The following is an 18112-nucleotide window of genomic DNA, read 5'->3' as shown; positions in this document are numbered from 1 at the left end:
AGAAAAGTTATCCATATGACTTCAGAAGCAATGTGTCTTCAGAAGTGATATGTTAAGTGTTAAGTGCTTTTTTACTCTAAATCTCCTATTTTACTTTCACTTTAAATCTGAAAGCCACACGTGGTGCCTGTTTAGTTTCACTTTCACATCTGAAAGTGAAAGTGTAGATATAGGGTAAAAAATTGTTGGAATCCTCTGGAATTGTTTTAGAGGAACCGCTGTGCCTGGCTTTAACAAGGTGAGGCATTTCAGCACTGACTGCGCGCGCTCGTTGGTGAGGCGCGCTGTCATTGAGACTGAGTCTAACTCCATGCCGAGAAAAGAGATGCTCTGAACCGAGGAGAGCTTGCTCTTTTCCCAGCTGACCCGAAGCCCTAAACGGCTGAGGTGTGTGACCATCAGGTCCCTGTGTGCACACAGAAACTCTCGAGAGTGTGGTAGAATCAGGGGCGGACGCCTGGCGAATTTTTTTAAATAACCACACAAGTTTTTAGCATTTTATCTTTGCCTTAAAACACCCCAATCATAGCAGGGGGAATGCATCCTGACAGCTGAGAAGGGTACTGTCAGATACTGTTCCACCTGTGTTCAATAAGAAAGAAAGCTCATACAAGTAGGCTATCGAATACTTTTTATATATTTATATAGGAATAGATTTATAGGGATAATTTAATCTGTATAAAAAGTACTGAATGTGTACTCCCAAAAACAAGTCTTGTGCTATATGAAGAATAATATTCTGAGTGTTTTACAGTTGGTTTCATGTCTCTAGGTCAAACGGTCATTGAGTTTAATGGAATTTGAAAACATATAGAATGTAAATTTCACAAACAGAGCATTGTGTCATGAAAGGAATATTTTTAAGAACATTTTATATTTGTTGATATGTCATAATATCAAATGTTTTAATTGTTGAATTGATTTATAAGGCTAATACAATTGATATGAAAATAAAAATATATTTTAAATTCAGCTTTGTGCAAAGCTGAAAACGAATCGGTTACCTAACGTAACCTCGGTTCTCTCTAGATGAGGGAACGAGTATTGCGTAAGCTAGCTTACGCTACGGGAAAGATTCATCTTTTCTGAGATATTGAAGCCAAAAAATTATCCTTAATTTTGTATCCATTGTCAACGCAGTGCAGCAGCTGCATACCTTGAGCGGGCTAGCTAGCGAGCTCATTGGTTGCTCTGCGGCAACTGCTGCAGCCTATAGACGAACTTGAGTGAACTCGCGTCCAATGACAGGCGCCCGCGCCGTCACTGTATCAAAGCCCGCCAGAATGGGCGTGGCTAGAGTGCATATAAGCGTAAGTTCGTAGGCTGGAACCCTGGTTTTCATTGAATGAAGCGAAAGTCGCTCGTGGCGCGAGCACGGCCGGCTACGCAATACTCGTTCCCTCATCTAGAGAGAACCGAGGTTACGTTAGGTAACCGATTCGTTCTCTTACGAGAGGTTCTCTCGTATTGCGTAAGCTAGCTTACGCTACGGGAACCCATTGTCAACGCCGTGCGCGCCAAGCATCCACTGCATGAGCCCCGGGGGTGGGGGGACCCGGGGGAGCCCTTGTGAGTGGGGGAATAATATTTGGCCGGCAAGAGTGCGGGCCAGTGTGTGTGTAATACATAAGCACATAGTGGGAAGGGAAAGACAGAGCGGCGGTGCCGGTCTGTGTGGAATGTGTCCCGTCAGTGCAGCTCACCAGGGGAGCTGTAGCGTATTAAACCGCTAGTAGTTTTGCCTGCAGGGCGGGCACTTCCAGATTGTAAAATCTGACAAAGGTGGAGGGGGAAGCCCAGCCCGCTGCCACACATATGTCGTGAATGGAAATCCCGCTGGACCATGCCCACGAGGAGGCCATGCCTCTAGTGGAGTGAGCCCTAATGCCTAACGGGCATGGTAGGTCTTTTGACGCGTACGCGGCAGCAATAGCGTCCACTATCCACCTAGACAGTGTCTGTTTCGAGGCGGCGAAACCTTTGGTGCGCCCTCCGAACGAAACGAAAAGCTGCTCAGAGCGTCTGAAAGAGGCGGAGCGCGCAGTATACAATCTCAGTGCTCTGACTGGGCAAAGGAGATTGGCGTCGCGTTTGCTATCGGATGCTGGCAGCGCCGATAGAGAAATGATTTGTGCTCTGAAAGGAGTACCGATCACCTTGGGGACATAGCCGTGTCTAGGCTTTAAAATGACCTTGGAGTCACTTGGTCCAAACTCAAGACACGCAGCGCTGACAGACAGCGCGTGAAGGTCTCCCACACGTTTAACTGATGACAGGGCAGTTAGAAAAACGGTTTTGAGTGAAAGGTATTTCAAATCCACGGATTGAAGCGGTTCGAAAGGGGGGCTTTCATAGCTTCGAGAACTACAGAAAGATCCCAGATAGGAACCGATGGGGGGCGCGGATGGTTCATCCTTCTAGCTCCCCTGAGGAAGCGGATGACCAGCTCGTTTTTTCCCAGTGACTGGCCGTGCAGGGGTTCAGCGAACGCCGCGACGGCCGCCACGTACACTTTGAGCGTGGATGGGGATCTGCCCTTATCCAGCAGCTCTTGTAAAAACACGAGCAGCGACGACACCCCACATGTCCGTGGGTCCAGGTCTCTGTCGGTGCACCATTTTGAAAACACAGACCATTTGGACGCATAGAGTCTTCTCGTGGAAGGGGCTCTAGCATGTATGATAGTGTTTATTACTCCTTCTGGCAAAGCGACGGGTAGTCGTTGATCACCCACGCGTGCAGCGCCCAGCGCTCTGGGTGGGGATGCCAGATCGTGCCGCGAGCTTGAGAGAGGAGATCTGCTCTCACTGGAATGGGCCACGGGGCTGTCAGTGACAGCTGCGTAAGCTCCGGGAACCATGTCTGATTCTCCCAGCGCGGGGCTATGAGGAGCACCGAGTGACGCGTTTCCCTGATCCTCTGCATTACCTGTGGCAATAGCGAGACGGGAGGGAAGGCGTAAAGCGGGCGGTTGGGCCAGTCCTGGGCCAGCGCGTCCTCGCTTTTCGAGAAAAATACTGGGCAGTGAGAGTTCTCTTCTGACGCAAAGAGGTCTATCTCTGCTCTGCCGAATATGCTCCAGAACTTCTGGACTGTTTGAGCGTGCAGGGACCATTCCCCTGGGGAAATATTGTCTCTGGACAGTCTGTCTGGGCCGTCGTTCAGGTGGCCTGGCACGTGCGTCGCCCTCAGCGAGCGCAGGTGGCACTGGGACCAACTCAGTATGCGTTTTGTCAGATGGAAGAGGTTCCTGGATCTGACACCGCCCTGACGGTTTAGATAGGATACCACAGATCTGTTGTTCGAACGGACCAGGACGTGGTGACCCTGAATGACCGGGAGGAAGCGCACGAGCGCGTACTCGACCGCTATCATTTCCAGACAATTTATGTGAAGGAGCTTTTCCTGAACTGACCATAGGCCAAAAACCGGAGAGCCCTCGCAGACCGCGCCCCAACCCGTGTTGGACGCGTCTGTCGAGATGACTTTTCGGCGAGATACAGCTCCCATCGTCACTCCCCGCTGATACCATTCGGCCACTGCCCAGGGCTGCAGAGCTGAGATACAGGTCTGAGTCACTCTGATCGGCTGGCGGCCCGTGGCCCAAGCCCGGCGAGACGCGCGGGTGTTTAGCCAATGCTGAAGCGGGCGCATGCACAGTAAACCCAGCTGAAGTACTGCTGCGGCTGAGGCCATGTAACCTAGCATTCTCTGAAATTTTTTCAGAGGCGTGAGGCTGTTCATCTGAAAGGACGCGGCTAGTCGCTGAACATGGCGCGCGCGCTGTGTAGATAAGCGAGCCGTCATCGCCATGGAGTCTAGTTCTATTCCAAGGAAGGAAATTGCCTGACTGGGCTGTAGTGAGCTCTTGGTCCAATTGACTGCAAGACCCAAACTGTTCAGATGACTGAGGAGAACTGTCCTGTGAGACAGAAGCTCCGTATGTGACTGTGCCAAAATCAGCCAATCGTCCAAATAGTTCAGAATTCGCAAGCCCTGACTCCGCAGGGGTGCGAGCACCGCATCCATGCACTTCGTGAAAGTACGGGGTGCTAAAGACAGGCCGAACGGAAGGACGGTGTATTGATAAACCTGGCCGTCGAAGGCGAATCTCAAGAATGGCCTGTGACGGGGATTTATCTGAATCTGAAAGTAGGCATCTTTCAGATCGAGAGAAATAAACCAGTCCCCCTGGCGCACATGCGCGAGGAGTTTCCTGATTGTAAGCATTTTGAACGGTCTTTTTGCGAGCACCTTGTTCAAAACCCTGAGATCTAATATTGGTCTGAGGCCGCCGTCTTTCTTGGGGACAAGAAAATAATGGCTGTAAAACCCTGACTCGCTCAGAGAAGGTGGCACTCTCTCGATGGCCCTTTTGCACAGAAGGTTTGCTATTTCTGAACGAAGCATGCAGGCTGCTTCCGTGTTCACAGTAGTTTCGAGCCGCGCTCTGAAGCGGGGAGGGCGGCGATCGAACTGTAGCAAATAGCCCTGTTTTATTGTGCTTAACACCCATTTGGATATCCCTGGGATAGCTTTCCACGCTTTGAAGCGTAACGCTAGAGGGTGAATGGCCAAGTCGCCCTGATTGCCGCACACAGCGAGCTGAACAGAATGTGTGAGCGCGCTTACTGTGCTTATGCATGACTGCTCGCAGACAGCAGGGACAGGCTGTTCTGTGAGTGACTTCCCGATTGAGGTGAATGGGGAAAGAGTCACATCTGTTAAGTGATGCGCGAGCATAGTCACGGGCATGGGACTTACATACAGAGAGGTGTTTGCTGGCCGTGTGACAGAGCGGGCAGAGAAGGGGCGCGCGCACGGATTCGTGGGCGCGTTTATTGACTCTAACACTCGAGCTGGCTGTGCCCGCTTTATGTGAGTGGGCTCTGATAGGGACACGGGAAGTGTAATGCTTGTGTGTAGGGGTGAACACTGGATTGTGGGCACATTTTCTACACATAAGGCATGTTTGCTTTTTACAAGATTTCTTTGGGTCGCCGTGAAAACGGCATTTGAGTGCAGGCAAGCGGGCAGTATCACCGGCTTGTTGGCTGCTGAATCCACCACTGCAGTAGCCTGAGAGAAGGGGACTGACAGGGGGCGAAGCTTTGACGGTGGTCCGGCCGCGGCGGGACTGAGCCGTCGTTTCCTCAACAAAGCTAGGAGGACTTCGGTTGCTCAGGTTTCAGCGCAATCTTAGGCCGAGGCCCGCGGGGGGGCGGCGGTCTGCGGCGGCTGTCTGAGCGCGTTCTAGGGCGGCCGCCCTGTCGACGCTGAGAAGTCTGGCTTTGCTGAGCTGGGCGCTGTGAAGAGGCTCGTGCAGGAGGCTGGTCACGTGGGCGGCCTGCAGAGGAGCTAGCGCGACGAGGCAGGAAGAGATTCATGGCTTGGGTGGCTTTCTGGACTTCCGAGAAACGGTCAACAATGCCACTCACCGCGGAACCGAAGAGACCGGACGGAGAGAGTGGCGCGTTGAGGAACGTGGAGCGTTCAGCTTCTCCCATGTCGGCTAGCGTTAGCCATAGGTGTCTCTCGGTCACAGTCAGCGCGGCCATGCACTTCCCTAGGGCTTGAGCTGCAGCTTTGGTGGCGCGAAGGGCGAGATCCGTCGCGCTCCTTAGATCTGAAACAGCCTCTGGGTGCCTGCCTTTCTCATCCCACTCTCGAAGAAGGTCCGCTTGGAGGATCTGTAAGACGGCCATGGAATGCAGAGCAGATGCGGCTTGGCCGGCGGCGGCATAGGCGCGGCCAACACAGGCGGAAGTAGTTCTGCAGGCCTTAGACGGGAGCACTGGCTTAGACCGCCATCTCGCGGAGGGCGGGCAAAGTTGTGCTGCTACCGAATCCTCGAAAGGGGGGATGGAAGAGTAGCACCTCTCGGTGGCGCCGTCCACCGAAGCGAGAGAGGTGGAGACATGGGATCGGTTCCTGGCCGAGAGAGGCGCGTTCCACGATTTAGAGAGCTCGGCGTGGAGTTCCGGCAGGAAGGGAGCAGCCCGGGCCGTGGGCGCCGCGCGGCGACGGCTCTGAAGAAAGCAGCCGTCGAGTCTGTTGGGAGCCTGCTCAGTGGGAGCCTGACCACTCCTCGCTGTCCGACCATGATGGAACAGCAGCCCTTATCCTCCGCCTCGTCATCCGAGATGGCAGCAGTGCGGCCGCTCGGCGGCAACTGCGCGTCCCGGGGGGGCGGGGAGGGTGAAAGCGAGGCTCGAGGGAGAGGCTCCGGCGAGGTAGTCGCTTCTAACACCGGTTCCGGCAGCCTTTGGGAGCGGCGCTTCTTTCTGCGCGGCGAAACGAAAGGCGGCGCGGCGGCTTCGGTCTTGAGTGCTTCGAGTCGAGCCCGCAGGGTCGACATCGGAAGCTCCTCGCAGAGGTCGCATCCGCCGTCAGCGAGGGCGAGCTCTGCATGTTCCAGTCCCAGGCAGAGAGCGCAGATGAGGTGGCGGTCTCCGGCGCTGAGAGGGGCGCGGCATGAGGCGCAGGTGGTGCGAGGCATCTTTAAAAAGACGCTCGTTGCTCTTTTTGTGAAGTTCGCTGAGGAACTAGCTTGCTCTAAAAAGGATACGTCGCCGGATGGCGTAGCTCGCAGGATGGCTGAAGGTGGCGAAGACGGCCGGCTTCTTCGAGCGCTGTCCAAGCTTGCTAGATGCCCCTCGAACGGCGACGCGGCTTCTGCAGTTCAGAGATGCGAAGAGCTTCGCTGAATAGATGAAAATCAGGGTTCCAGCCTACGAACTTACGCTTATATGCACTCTAGCCACGCCCATTCTGGCGGGCTTTGATACAGTGACGGCGCGGGCGCCTCTCATTGGACGCAAGTTCACTCAAGTTCGTCTATAGGCTGCAGCAGTTGCCGCAGAGCAACCAATGAGCTCGCTAGCTAGCCCGCTCAAGGTATGCAGCTGCTGCACTGCGTTGACAATGGATACAAAATTAAGGATAATTTTTTGGCTTCAATATCTCAGAGAAGATGAATCTTTCCCGTAGCGTAAGCTAGCTTACGCAATACGAGAGAACCTCTCGTAAGAGAACCTATTCATGCATTTCCACGTTGGTTTGGAATGTCAAACGAATGTCAAATATAAAACTAACTTTACCGCACTGTCAAATGCTACACATCGAACAGTCTGTAACATACACAAAACAATTAACAAGGATACTCACACTTGTTTGTGCAACATTAATGTCGGGTCCAATGTAGTTGGCACTGCATCAACTATTAATACAAGTCTCTCTGCAAAGCCTGCTTCGAACTGTGTCTTGTTTGTGAAAGAATCATCGGCAAAATGAAGCGAGCAAACAAACACGATTACGCGATCCGGGACTTCATTAAAAATAAACATAAGCCACTCTTTCATAATGTTGGGACCCTTGAAAAGCAAATTCAAAAAATCTAGCTTCCCACAACCTGGCACTGCGCAAGGTCTTGACATCTTCGTGGCCATCGTGACACCCCCTGTTGCTCCAGAAATACTCTCACTGATCATGTCTACTCTAACAACAAGACCGGTGGACAGGCCTAAGCAGTGTCGACGATCAAGTAGGCATGAATCTGTTTATGCAGGGGCTGGCCTGTGCTGATGAAATACCTCACTATGACGTATTAGTGAGGAGGAAGTAGAGAACAGAGCCTTTTTTTGTCTAACAAAGACGTTTTCGGTTCTGAAATTTACAGTAAGTTTTAAAGTGCAATTAACTCTTATGTGTCAAGATATCTAGTAGTTGCAGATAGTTGATGTGGGGAGCTACAACACAACAGCTAACACAAAGGCCTCTCAAATTTAGCTCTAGCATACATGACTGTTGGTTTTCTTATTACTGTTTTGACTGTAGAAGTTTTGAACAAGACTAAAACCCAAAAAACAATCCAAGTAAATAAATTGTAATCCATACATTTTTACTTGACTTTCCTGCATTCACAAAAACAACTCAATAAGTGAACAAATAAAACATTTAAAAGAAGAGGAAACACAATTAAGTCAAAATAGAACCCACCGTTGCATATGTTAATGATTCCTATGGTGATATCTGACTCATCTGACATTCATCCACATCTGAAAAATTAGATAGTGCCCATCAGTAATTTTCATGTTCTAAAATACATGTGTGACTATTACTGAAGGTGAGAATATATAAAGTAGTTCAGCTAGAACCCACCGTTGCATGTGTTATTGATTCCTATGGTAATATTTGTGTTTATTGCATTAAATCCAGACAAGCATGAGCAAGAGTAATTTCCTATTTCATTGGTGCAGGAGGAATTAGGACCACAAATGGATGGATTGAACAGACATTCATCCACATCTGAAAAAATACATAAAATCCGTCAATGAATCGCATGCTTTCCAATGCATGGTTTAATAATATTGATAGTCGGAGAATACACAGATATAAAGCTAAAACCCACCTTTGCATGAATTATTGATTCCTATGGTGATATTTGTGTTTATTGCATTAAATCCAGACAAGCATGAGCAAGAGTAATTTCCTATTTCATTGGTGCAGGTTGAATTAGGACCACATATGGATGGATTAATCTGGCATTCATCCACATCTGAAAAAATAGATAACATCTGTCAATGAATCGCATGTTTTCCAATGCAGGGTTTAATAATATTGATAGTCGGAGAATACACAGATATAAAGCTAAAACCCACCTTTGCATGAGTTATTGATGCCAATGGAGAGATTTAAGGTTGTTGCAATAAATCCAGGCAAGCATGAGCAAGAATAATTTCCTATTTCATTTGTGCAGGAGGAATTATGACCACATATGGGTGGACTCATCTGACATTCATCCACATCTGAAAAATTAGATAGTGCCCATCAGTAATTTTCATGTTCTAAAATACATGTGTGACTATTACTGAAGGTGAGAATATATAAAGTAGTTCAGCTAGAACCCACCGCTGCATGTGTTATTGATTCCTATGGTAATATTTGTGTTTATTGCATTAAATCCAGGCAAGCATGAGCAAGAGTAATTTTCTATTTCATTGGTGCAGGTTGAATTAGGACCACATATGGATGGATTCATCTGGCATTCATCCACATCTGAAAAATCAGATAGTGCCCATCAATGAATCACAGTTTTTCCAATGCATGTGTTACTATTTTTAAATGTAAGCTGAAATGAAGTTAGAACCCACCGTTGCATGTGTTATTGATTCCTATGGTGATATTTGAGTTTGTTGCAAAAAATCCAGACAAGCATGAGCAAGAGTAATTTCCTATTTCATTGGTGCAGGTTGAATTAGGACCACATATGGATGGATTAATCTGGCATTCATCCACATCTGAAAAAATAGATAACATCTGTCAATGAATCGCATGTTTTCCAATGCAGGGTTTAATAATATTGATAGTCGGAGAATACACAGATATAAAGCTAGAACCCACCTTTGTATGAGTTATTGATGCCAATGGAGAGATTTGAGTTTGTTGCAAAAAATCCAGGCAAGCATGAGCAAGAGTAATTTCCTATTTCATTTGTGCAGGAGGAATTAGGACCACATATGGATGGATTGAACTGACATTCATCCACATCTGAAAAATTAGATAGTGCCCATTAGTAATTTTCATGTTCTAAAATACATGTGTGACTATTACTGAAGGTGAGAATATATAAAGTAGTTCAGCTAGAACCCACCGTTGCATGTGTTATTGATTCCTATGGTAATATTTGTGTTTATTGCATTAAATCCAGGCAAGCATGAGCAAGAGTAATTTCCTATTTCATTGGTACAGGTTGAATAAGGACCACATATGGATGGATTAATCTGGCATTCATCCACATCTGAAAAATTAGATAGTGCCCATCAGTAATTTTCATGTTCTAAAATACATGTGTGACTATTACTGAAGGTGAGAATATATAAAGTAGTTCAGCTAGAACCCACCGTTACATGTGTTATTGATTCCTATGGTAATATTTGTGTTTATTGCATTAAATCCAGACAAGCATGAGCAAGAGTAATTTCCTGTTTCATTTTTGCAAGATGAATTAGGAACACATTTGTATTGATTAATCTGACTTTTATCAACATCTGAAAAATTAGATAATGCCCATCAATGAATCAAATGTTGCATGTGTTGCTATAATTGCATGCATCTCGGTTACCTATGTATACTTGCTTCCGTGAGAGGTACTGGGACTTTGCGTAATGATGCAATTGTGACATGGAAGTGGTCTTGTTGTCTGAATCCCCTATACTAATCACGGCAATTAACTGGCTGGTGACACTTAAGCAATGGCCATAATGAGCTATGTCATGGGCACTCGCTTCAAAACAATTTCCTTAGATTTTTCAGCAATAGGCACAAACCTATGCAGCAAATTGTGAGTATTGGCAGCTTTGCATTGCCTCATTCCCTGTACATAACCAAGACATTGCCTTTCGAAGGAACTTCTACATTGTGTAATGACGCAATTGAGAACTAATTCCCTAACGCCATGTGAACAGTAGCTGCCATAAGTGTGGCAAGCCAACAGCGGTGCATAAGCGAGCTAAAGTATTTAAAAATTATGAATTTACTCCTGTTCCAACAAAAAGTACCTGGGAAGCAGGAGTCAAACTCTCGATCTTATTATAATTAAAATAAAATTAACAGAAACAAAATTATGCAGGGAAGACCACTCTGCCACCGTACAAATGTCCTCCAAGGACGCACCTCAAGCCAAAGCACAAGAGAATGCCTAGCGCCTTGTAGAATGGGCCCTAATACCCATAAGCGAAGGGAAACCACATGCCTCATAAGCACTTTAAATTCTATCAACAAGCCAATGAAGCAGTCTTTGCTTTGACACCGAAACACCTCTGGAGTGGCCATCAAAGCACACAATTTACTGCTCTGACTTATCCCTCTGGCTAGCACGGTCAACAAAAACCCGCAGACCCAATACTGGGCAAATCAAATGCAAACTTTCATGCTCCTGCAACTCAAATAGAGGAGGAGAGAAGGACTGGGATTAAATAGTCTGTGAGCAAACGGACATAGTGATAACCTAGGCAAACAGCACAAACAAGGTCTCAATATGACCTTTGATAACCCTGGTGCAAAATCCATACTTTGTTCGACAGGGCATGCAAATCATCAACACTCTTTAACTATGCCAATGCCAAAAGCAAGGCCATATTAAGAGTTAAAACCTTATCCTTAGCTGATGTTAAAGGCTCGATGGGGGTAGCCAAGAGTGCCTATAACACCACAGATAAATCCCATAAAGGGACATGAACGGGACGAAAAGGTCTCAGCCTGCATTCTCGCACATAAAATGAGAAACAAGAGAATGTCTCCCAAGAGAGACTCCATTCACAAGCGCGTGTTCAGCTGCTATAGCTGCTACATATATTTGAGTGTTGCTCCTATAGAAAAATAAAAAAATACTCCTATAGAAACTCCAGCACTAAATCAATTGGGTAGTGAACAGGATCCTCATTTCACATTGCACACCAAGAGGCAAAAATATGCCACTTGAACGTATATAGCCTCCTTGTTGATGGAGCTCTAGCATTTCAAATGGCATCAGTCAAAGCACATCAGCGTTCTCAGCCAACTCCTGTATTCCATGTACACACATGATAGTGTGGCAACACATAACTCCAATGCCATCAACTTTGCTGACAATATGACAGTGGTAGGTCTGATCACTGACAATGATGAAACAGCCTACAGAGAGGAGGTGCACACTCTGACACGCTGGTGTCAGGAGCACAACCTCTCCCTCAACATCAGTAAGACCAAGGAGCTTGTAGTGGACTTCAGGAGGAAAGACAGCGAAAACAGGTCCATCACCATTAATGGAACACCGGTGGAGAGAGTCAGCAGCTACAAGTTCCTCAGTGACCACATCACGGAGGAACTCAAATGGTCCGTCCACACTGAGGCCATTGTGAAGAAGGCTCAACAGCACCTCTTCTTTCGGACCCACCAAAGAACTAAAGCAACGCATAAACCTCCAAACTTTCACTGAAAGTGCTGTTTTTTATTCGATATCTGGGTAACCAAATACTAAATTAAGTAATGATGGTTCTCAAGGCCTGGTCTGCAGACTCCATAAAGTAATTTTTTCCATTACAGATTAATTCCGTTTCATCTTATGTCAAAGCTCACTCACCAACCTGTGTTTTCTGTTTGTCTACTGTATGTATGTTAGTTAATTTTTATGTTGTAGCTTAGTTAATAAAGTCTTGTTTGTATTCAAAGATAAGTTGACCGTTTATTTGATTAAATCATATTGGTCCTTTGAAATCTGTAGATCATTAAATACTAAATGCTCACAAACAGTGTTTCAATCTATTTGTGATATTACATTCAAATGGCCATGAAAGTAGTATTACTGTAAAAATGTATCTTATGTCCCGATCAAATCATCGCTGGACAAAGACTTTGATCGGATGTGAACATGAATTCTTTTAATATTCCCCAAATTAATGGTAAATTCCTTGAACTAATGGTCAGAGAATGATGCAGGCACAAGCGAACCATTATGCTAATTCCATTGATATAATCGGTGGAGGAACTCAATTCCAAAACGAATTACATATATCAAGTCGCTACATATATTGGTGGATTGAATACTGGTACCGAAAATAAATTATTTATCTACATATAATGCTGGAGAAAGTTCAGGCAGATCTCAAAAAACATGTTATTTGTCATTTTATACAGTAATTTTTCTCTATGAATTGGGATCACAGATCAGAAACAATACAGAGAAGACTACTTTACAGTGTCACGTGTGACGTATGTATATCGTGCCGATTTGTTATGACAACGAAGAAAGCTAGAGCTCATATTCATCTCCATTTTGTGATTGAAAGGCTTAACGCCACCTTCAGCGCTCATGAAAGAGTACAGGAATAGAATGTAACTCTTTGATGAAACAAACCTAGACACAATTTATGGAATAAAGTTCCAGTTAAAGTGAAAACTACAAGAAAGGAGCTTAAAACTTCCCCCTGCCAAGACAAAGAAATCTCCTGCAGTGCGGTAAAGAGATGAGCGATGTTCCTTTACTTCTTCCTAAATGGCAATCATTTATAGCTAGATTGATAACACTGAGATGTTCCAGTGCATTCAACTAGTCTATCTTAATTGTCTAATCACTGGAGAAGTTGTGTTGGCATCTTTGTGCCTGCTAGCTGAGCGAATTTGAAAATAACTTGTGTAACAATGTGCATCATTTTCTGAATGTAATTTTGAAGGGGAGAGTAAATGCTTGATCACGTTAAAGATTTAAAGCAAAACTGTGAATCTGCAGTAACAACCCCTGCTTAATACATGCGTGTCCAGAGAAACTGGCATAAGTTAAGATCCGTCGAGATCACAAGAAATACTTGGTGAAATAGCTGCAGTGAACCTACTGTTTCTATAGAGATTAACCTCAATTTGATTGAATTTAAGTTATAAGAGCCACCCCATAAAACATTTACAATTTGCATCTGTTACTTCTCATTGTTTTAAAGTTTAATTTTAAGTGAATTAAAATAGTAAGGGTCAATGGTTGGTTAATTCTGCACTGCTTAAGTATTACTCTGAATGAACTAGATTTAAAAGTACCACACCGTAAATGGGATATGTGTGTTGTCTGTTATTTGTGAACAAAGATTAACTTTGAATGTGTTACAGTTTTAAGTGCCACATTAAAACGAGTTGAACATGACTATTGTTATACGCACATTGTTAGAAACGTGACGACATTTCGTAAAACTTGATTGAAGCTCTATTTGCTTGTTACAAAATGGTTTTGTGTTGCTATGATGATGAGAGATCACGGGAAGTACTCTGAGAATTTTCTGGCGCAACTCTTCACTGCACATGCACAACCTGCCAATGCCATATTGTCAACAAATTAGCCAGTATAGTTAGGCTAAGTTAGCAGTCTTACATTGAAAGTCTAACCTAAAGCCATAGCATTAAATGTAAGCGGCTTGTTACAACCCTCAAAATATCTTGAAACATCACACACCTTTGGTCTCTCCCTTACTTTGCATTTGTTCCATTTTTCTCCCTTTCCATTGCCCTCATATCATCTAACTAATATACGGTCTCTCATTGATCAATTGAGATACATTTAAATTTAATTTAATTGGAGGGTCAATGAAAATGTATCTTTTCTTTCCTTTGTTTTTTATCACCTTTCCTCTTTCTTCTTAACCTACCTTGGATAATTATAGGTCTGAAGCAGTGTAAGTTTATAGGAAACTTATTTATGTTGTGGCGGGGTGAGCAAGAGACTTCAAGCCTCAGAAAAGCATTGATTGTAAATAATAATAAACATAAAATGTGCATAACAGAAAATAAAATCTCCAGGGGGAATGGTGTTCAAAATAAAGGGGGAATCTAGTAACCTTGTGGTGAGATGGGGCTTTGTGAAGGGCGGAGATGTGTCTGAGGAATGGCCCAGGCATAAGTGGGTTTTGACGGCCTCAAAAGCTCCCCTCATGGGTCCGTGGTGCATAGACCGGCAGCATCCTTGGCGCCTATCTTTCCAGGCCCGCGGCAGGTGAGAGGGGAAGGTGGCCCGGCCTCTAGCCTGTCGGCTCCGACATGTGCTGATCTCCATGTGTGCACACACTGGCATCCTCGCACACCCAGGACCAGAGAGGGGAGGATTTGGCCAAATTAGATGGGTCGCCGGAACTGCTCCTAAGACCCCGGCGCAAGTTAGATGTGTCTAATTCGGCCGAACACTCCCCTCTCTGGTCCTGGGTGTGCGAGGATGCCAGTGTTGAAGCCGGCAAGACAGTGGTGATGAAGCATTATTCAAATGAGGTGTGCTTCATCCACCACTGTCAGAACAAGGCTTATTAATTATACACCTCTACTCGCTCTCCTGCCCAACTCATGAGCCTAGCTGAAGGATGGCCAAAAGAGGCGGGGCGACGATGACGAGAGGGAGGGGCGGGTCGTTCCACCACACTGTCTATTAGTCCTATTATTACCTACAACCCCTCAATTTATAGTTTTATTTTATTCACTTATTGGTTTTTATTTTCTTATTTTATTTTCCTTTTTGCTTGGTGAGCAATGAGGTGACCTGTCTCCCACATTGGATACCCACTCGAACATTGGGTATGGAGTGCAGATTGATTCGCTAAAATGCTTTAATTTTTTTTTTGTTTTCTTTTTTCACAAGGCTGCCACATAACAAAATGTTGAAAAATGTAAGTGTTCTGAATAATTTCTGAATGCACTGTATACAGACATAAATATAAAACCAACCTATGCATGTGTTATTGATGCTGATGTAGAGATTTGAATTTGTTGAATTAAATCCAGGCAAGCATGAGCAAGGGTAACTTCCCATTTTATTTGTGCAGGTGGAATTCTGACCACATATGGATGGTTTGATCTGACATTCATCCACATCTGAAAAATAGATAATGCCGATCAATGGCTGTCAGAGCATGGGTTACTGTTAATTTAGTATTTATGTGATAAGTTATCACTTGAGTCAATGAATCAATGGCTGGTTCATAACATAAAATATGCTCACCAACAAATTTGTCACCACCTACTGTCATAAATATGTAATCTGTAGAAATGCTCACTGAAAAAAGTATTTGTCTATCTATGGGATTTTTTTTCTCTCCCCTAATTGCACCAATGTCTCACCTTGGCAGAACTCTCCGTTGGTTGGAAGGGCATTAATACATGTACATGCATCATTATTGATGCCATCACAGGCATCGTATGAATGACATGTGTCATTTGACCAAACAAACTGACCTTCACATTTACACTGATATTTCATTTCATTCGAAGAACATACTGAGAAACAGAGGAAGATTATTTACAGTATTGATCATGCATATACTGTATATTCGCTATACAATATTTAAAGGCAGAGAAATGGTAGATACTAGTATTTCTGTTCCTTTCTGTATTTTTAGTGGTGTCACTAATTACATAAGGCAAATTTAAAGACATACTGCAAGAAAGATTTTGAAAATGATGATAGTTTTAGGGCTCACCTGTTGATATGTTTAAAGCCATAATTTTAGTACTGTTGTCTGCTTCTAATGGAAGTGTGATGGAGGCCAATGAAGATTTGATCTGTTCGATCCCTACATTTTGGGATACTTTAATTTCCACAACCATAATGTATTCCAGTAGCTCATATATATATATATATATATATATATATATATATATATGGAAAAATGAATTTGATTTTAATAATTATGTGTGCAAGAGTAGGCCTTTGTTTTTCAGATAAAACAATGACAAACCAATATCTCAAAATGAGTGAATAAGACCTGCGCTTCTTATGTGTCTGATTTGGAGTGACCCTTCTTTGTAGCTAAACTGGAATAGAACAAATACATTTTTAATTCAGACTTTTAATACAGTTTTTGACTCCTCTACCCACCTCTGCCTATTTCACATAACTCTCAATATCCATATATCTGTTCTGGAAAACAGTCATGCACGGTGAGTGAAATAAAGTGAACATCCTGAACCTCTAAGGTCTTTTTTTATTATCTTCGTGTTTAAATCAACTGTTTTTGTGTAAATCGTAAATCAACAGAAGTTAGAAAGAGAACATAATTTGACTCACATTAAGGAAAATTATTTTTGTTTTCATTTCAAATAATGAAATGTATTTACACAAAACATCTAAGGTACTACACGTTTTAACGATTGTAAAGAAAAAAAAATATATATATATCAATTTCAGAATATAGTAATTGTTATTTTTCCACTGGTATATTGACATCACTACAAGATGATAAAAACTTTCTGGGCTTTAAGGAAAACCTAGCTCTGCACCACTCATGTAACTTTAAAATAATAATTAACAGAATTATAATGACAATACAATCAAAATATTCTTGTTTACATCAATATGCAGTATGTGACTAGAAAGAAAGTCAAGCATTAACATTAAAATCCTAAATTACCATATAAATACAAATCTCAGCTAAGTGTTGAGACAAGAATCTTTCTATGAAAGTACTTCAAATGTGCCATTTAGAGCACATTTATTTTGACATAGGAAGAAATAACTCATAAATGCTCTTACCTTCCCTCTTGGAAACTAACTCTGAACATCAGAATTTCTTGATGGCTGATAATTTGTTTCCTTGTCAGATGATCCACCCACAACATTTTTCTTCTTACATAGTTTTATTTTATTTTATATATATTATTTATAATTGTACATGCATTTGATGAATACACACACAGAGTGCATCTCTCCAAAACCCTTCACACAGGAACTCTTTGCAGGTTCTTTCGGCAACAAATGGTTGCTTTCAAACTAAATGTATAAGATCACATCCTTCAAAATAAATAAGCAAAAATAATAATAAATATAAATTAAACATAGAACAGTTAGACTTTAAAACTGAATATTGAAACTGAATAGATATGGATTGCAAACAAGGATCTATGTAAGGATTGTAAGAAAGTTCAGCTTTTCCATTCGGTCAGCTTAAATCAACTTGTAATGTGATTGATCATCCTGAAAAACATTTTTTTTAAATGCCATACATGCCTGGGTGTAATTGTTGCTGGTTTGTTTCTCATGCACATGTAACTGAATTGTAAGATAACCCAGGTTCTTTAGAACTTAGTTCAAGTATGATAAGTATGGGGAAGGATTCAAAAGGCATGATGATTAAATGACAATGTTAAAATTAGAAGACATTTTTAAATGAGCTTTCATTTACATTATTCAAATCTCATGATAAAGCCTTAAAATGCACACAATGCTCTTTAAAAAATTCTCTTTAGATTTTCTTTATGTAACTGGGCCCCCATATAGGCTATTTGTGAAGGTTCAAATCAATTGATAGTCAAAGTAATTTTGATGTTTCATGCTTGATGCTTACATTTGGAAACACAGAATACTTTACCTTTTTGTCTGTCCTTTAATACCCTGTGAAGTTGAGCCTGTAGTACGGAAGCTCAAAGAGGCCTTGCGTTATTATTATTTTTCTGTCTCGTTTTCTCGTGATCTCGACGTAACAAAAAGTTGTTTTCTCGTGATCTCGACATAACAAAAAGTTGTTTTTGCATTTAATTTTCTATACAGTTTTTAATTGACCTACAGGATTTACAATTAAAAGTTTATTACAAGGTATGAAGGACAATGAGA

The 18112-nt window shown here is 43.4% G+C and overlaps 1 protein-coding gene across 7 annotated transcripts in view; it reads right to left on the bottom strand.

Annotated features, from left to right (window-relative positions):
* LOC127621606 (adhesion G protein-coupled receptor E1-like) overlaps window positions 1-16344 on the bottom strand; it is a 45561-nt gene extending 29217 nt beyond the window's left edge. For 3 of the 7 annotated variants that reach the window (XM_052095274.1, XM_052095276.1, XM_052095275.1), the window contains exons 1-11: window positions 15984-16344; window positions 15625-15780; window positions 15232-15378; window positions 9653-9799; window positions 9403-9549; window positions 9153-9299; window positions 8911-9057; window positions 8661-8807; window positions 8411-8557; window positions 8161-8307; window positions 7999-8057 (exon numbers count right to left, since the gene is read on the bottom strand). In XM_052095274.1, coding sequence (XP_051951234.1) covers window positions 8020-8057; window positions 8161-8307; window positions 8411-8557; window positions 8661-8807; window positions 8911-9057; window positions 9153-9299; window positions 9403-9549; window positions 9653-9799; window positions 15232-15378; window positions 15625-15780; window positions 15984-16110 — 1497 coding nt within the window. In that variant the 5' untranslated portion in view covers window positions 16111-16344 and the 3' untranslated portion in view covers window positions 7999-8019. Of the gene's footprint in view, window positions 1-7998; window positions 8058-8160; window positions 8308-8410; window positions 8558-8660; window positions 8808-8910; window positions 9058-9152; window positions 9300-9402; window positions 9550-9652; window positions 9800-15231; window positions 15379-15624; window positions 15781-15983 lie in introns of those variants that run through there. The other 4 variants (XM_052095277.1, XM_052095278.1, XM_052095279.1 and 1 more) reach the window with 4 other exon arrangements.
* Window positions 16345-18112: the final 1768 nt, after the last annotated feature.

The sequence above is a fragment of the Xyrauchen texanus genome, chromosome 28 (assembly GCF_025860055.1).
Source record: "Xyrauchen texanus isolate HMW12.3.18 chromosome 28, RBS_HiC_50CHRs, whole genome shotgun sequence".
NCBI lineage: Eukaryota > Metazoa > Chordata > Actinopteri > Cypriniformes > Catostomidae > Xyrauchen > Xyrauchen texanus.
The sequence above is the reverse complement of the archived record's forward strand: the minus strand, read 5'-3'. Positions and strand labels throughout refer to the sequence as shown.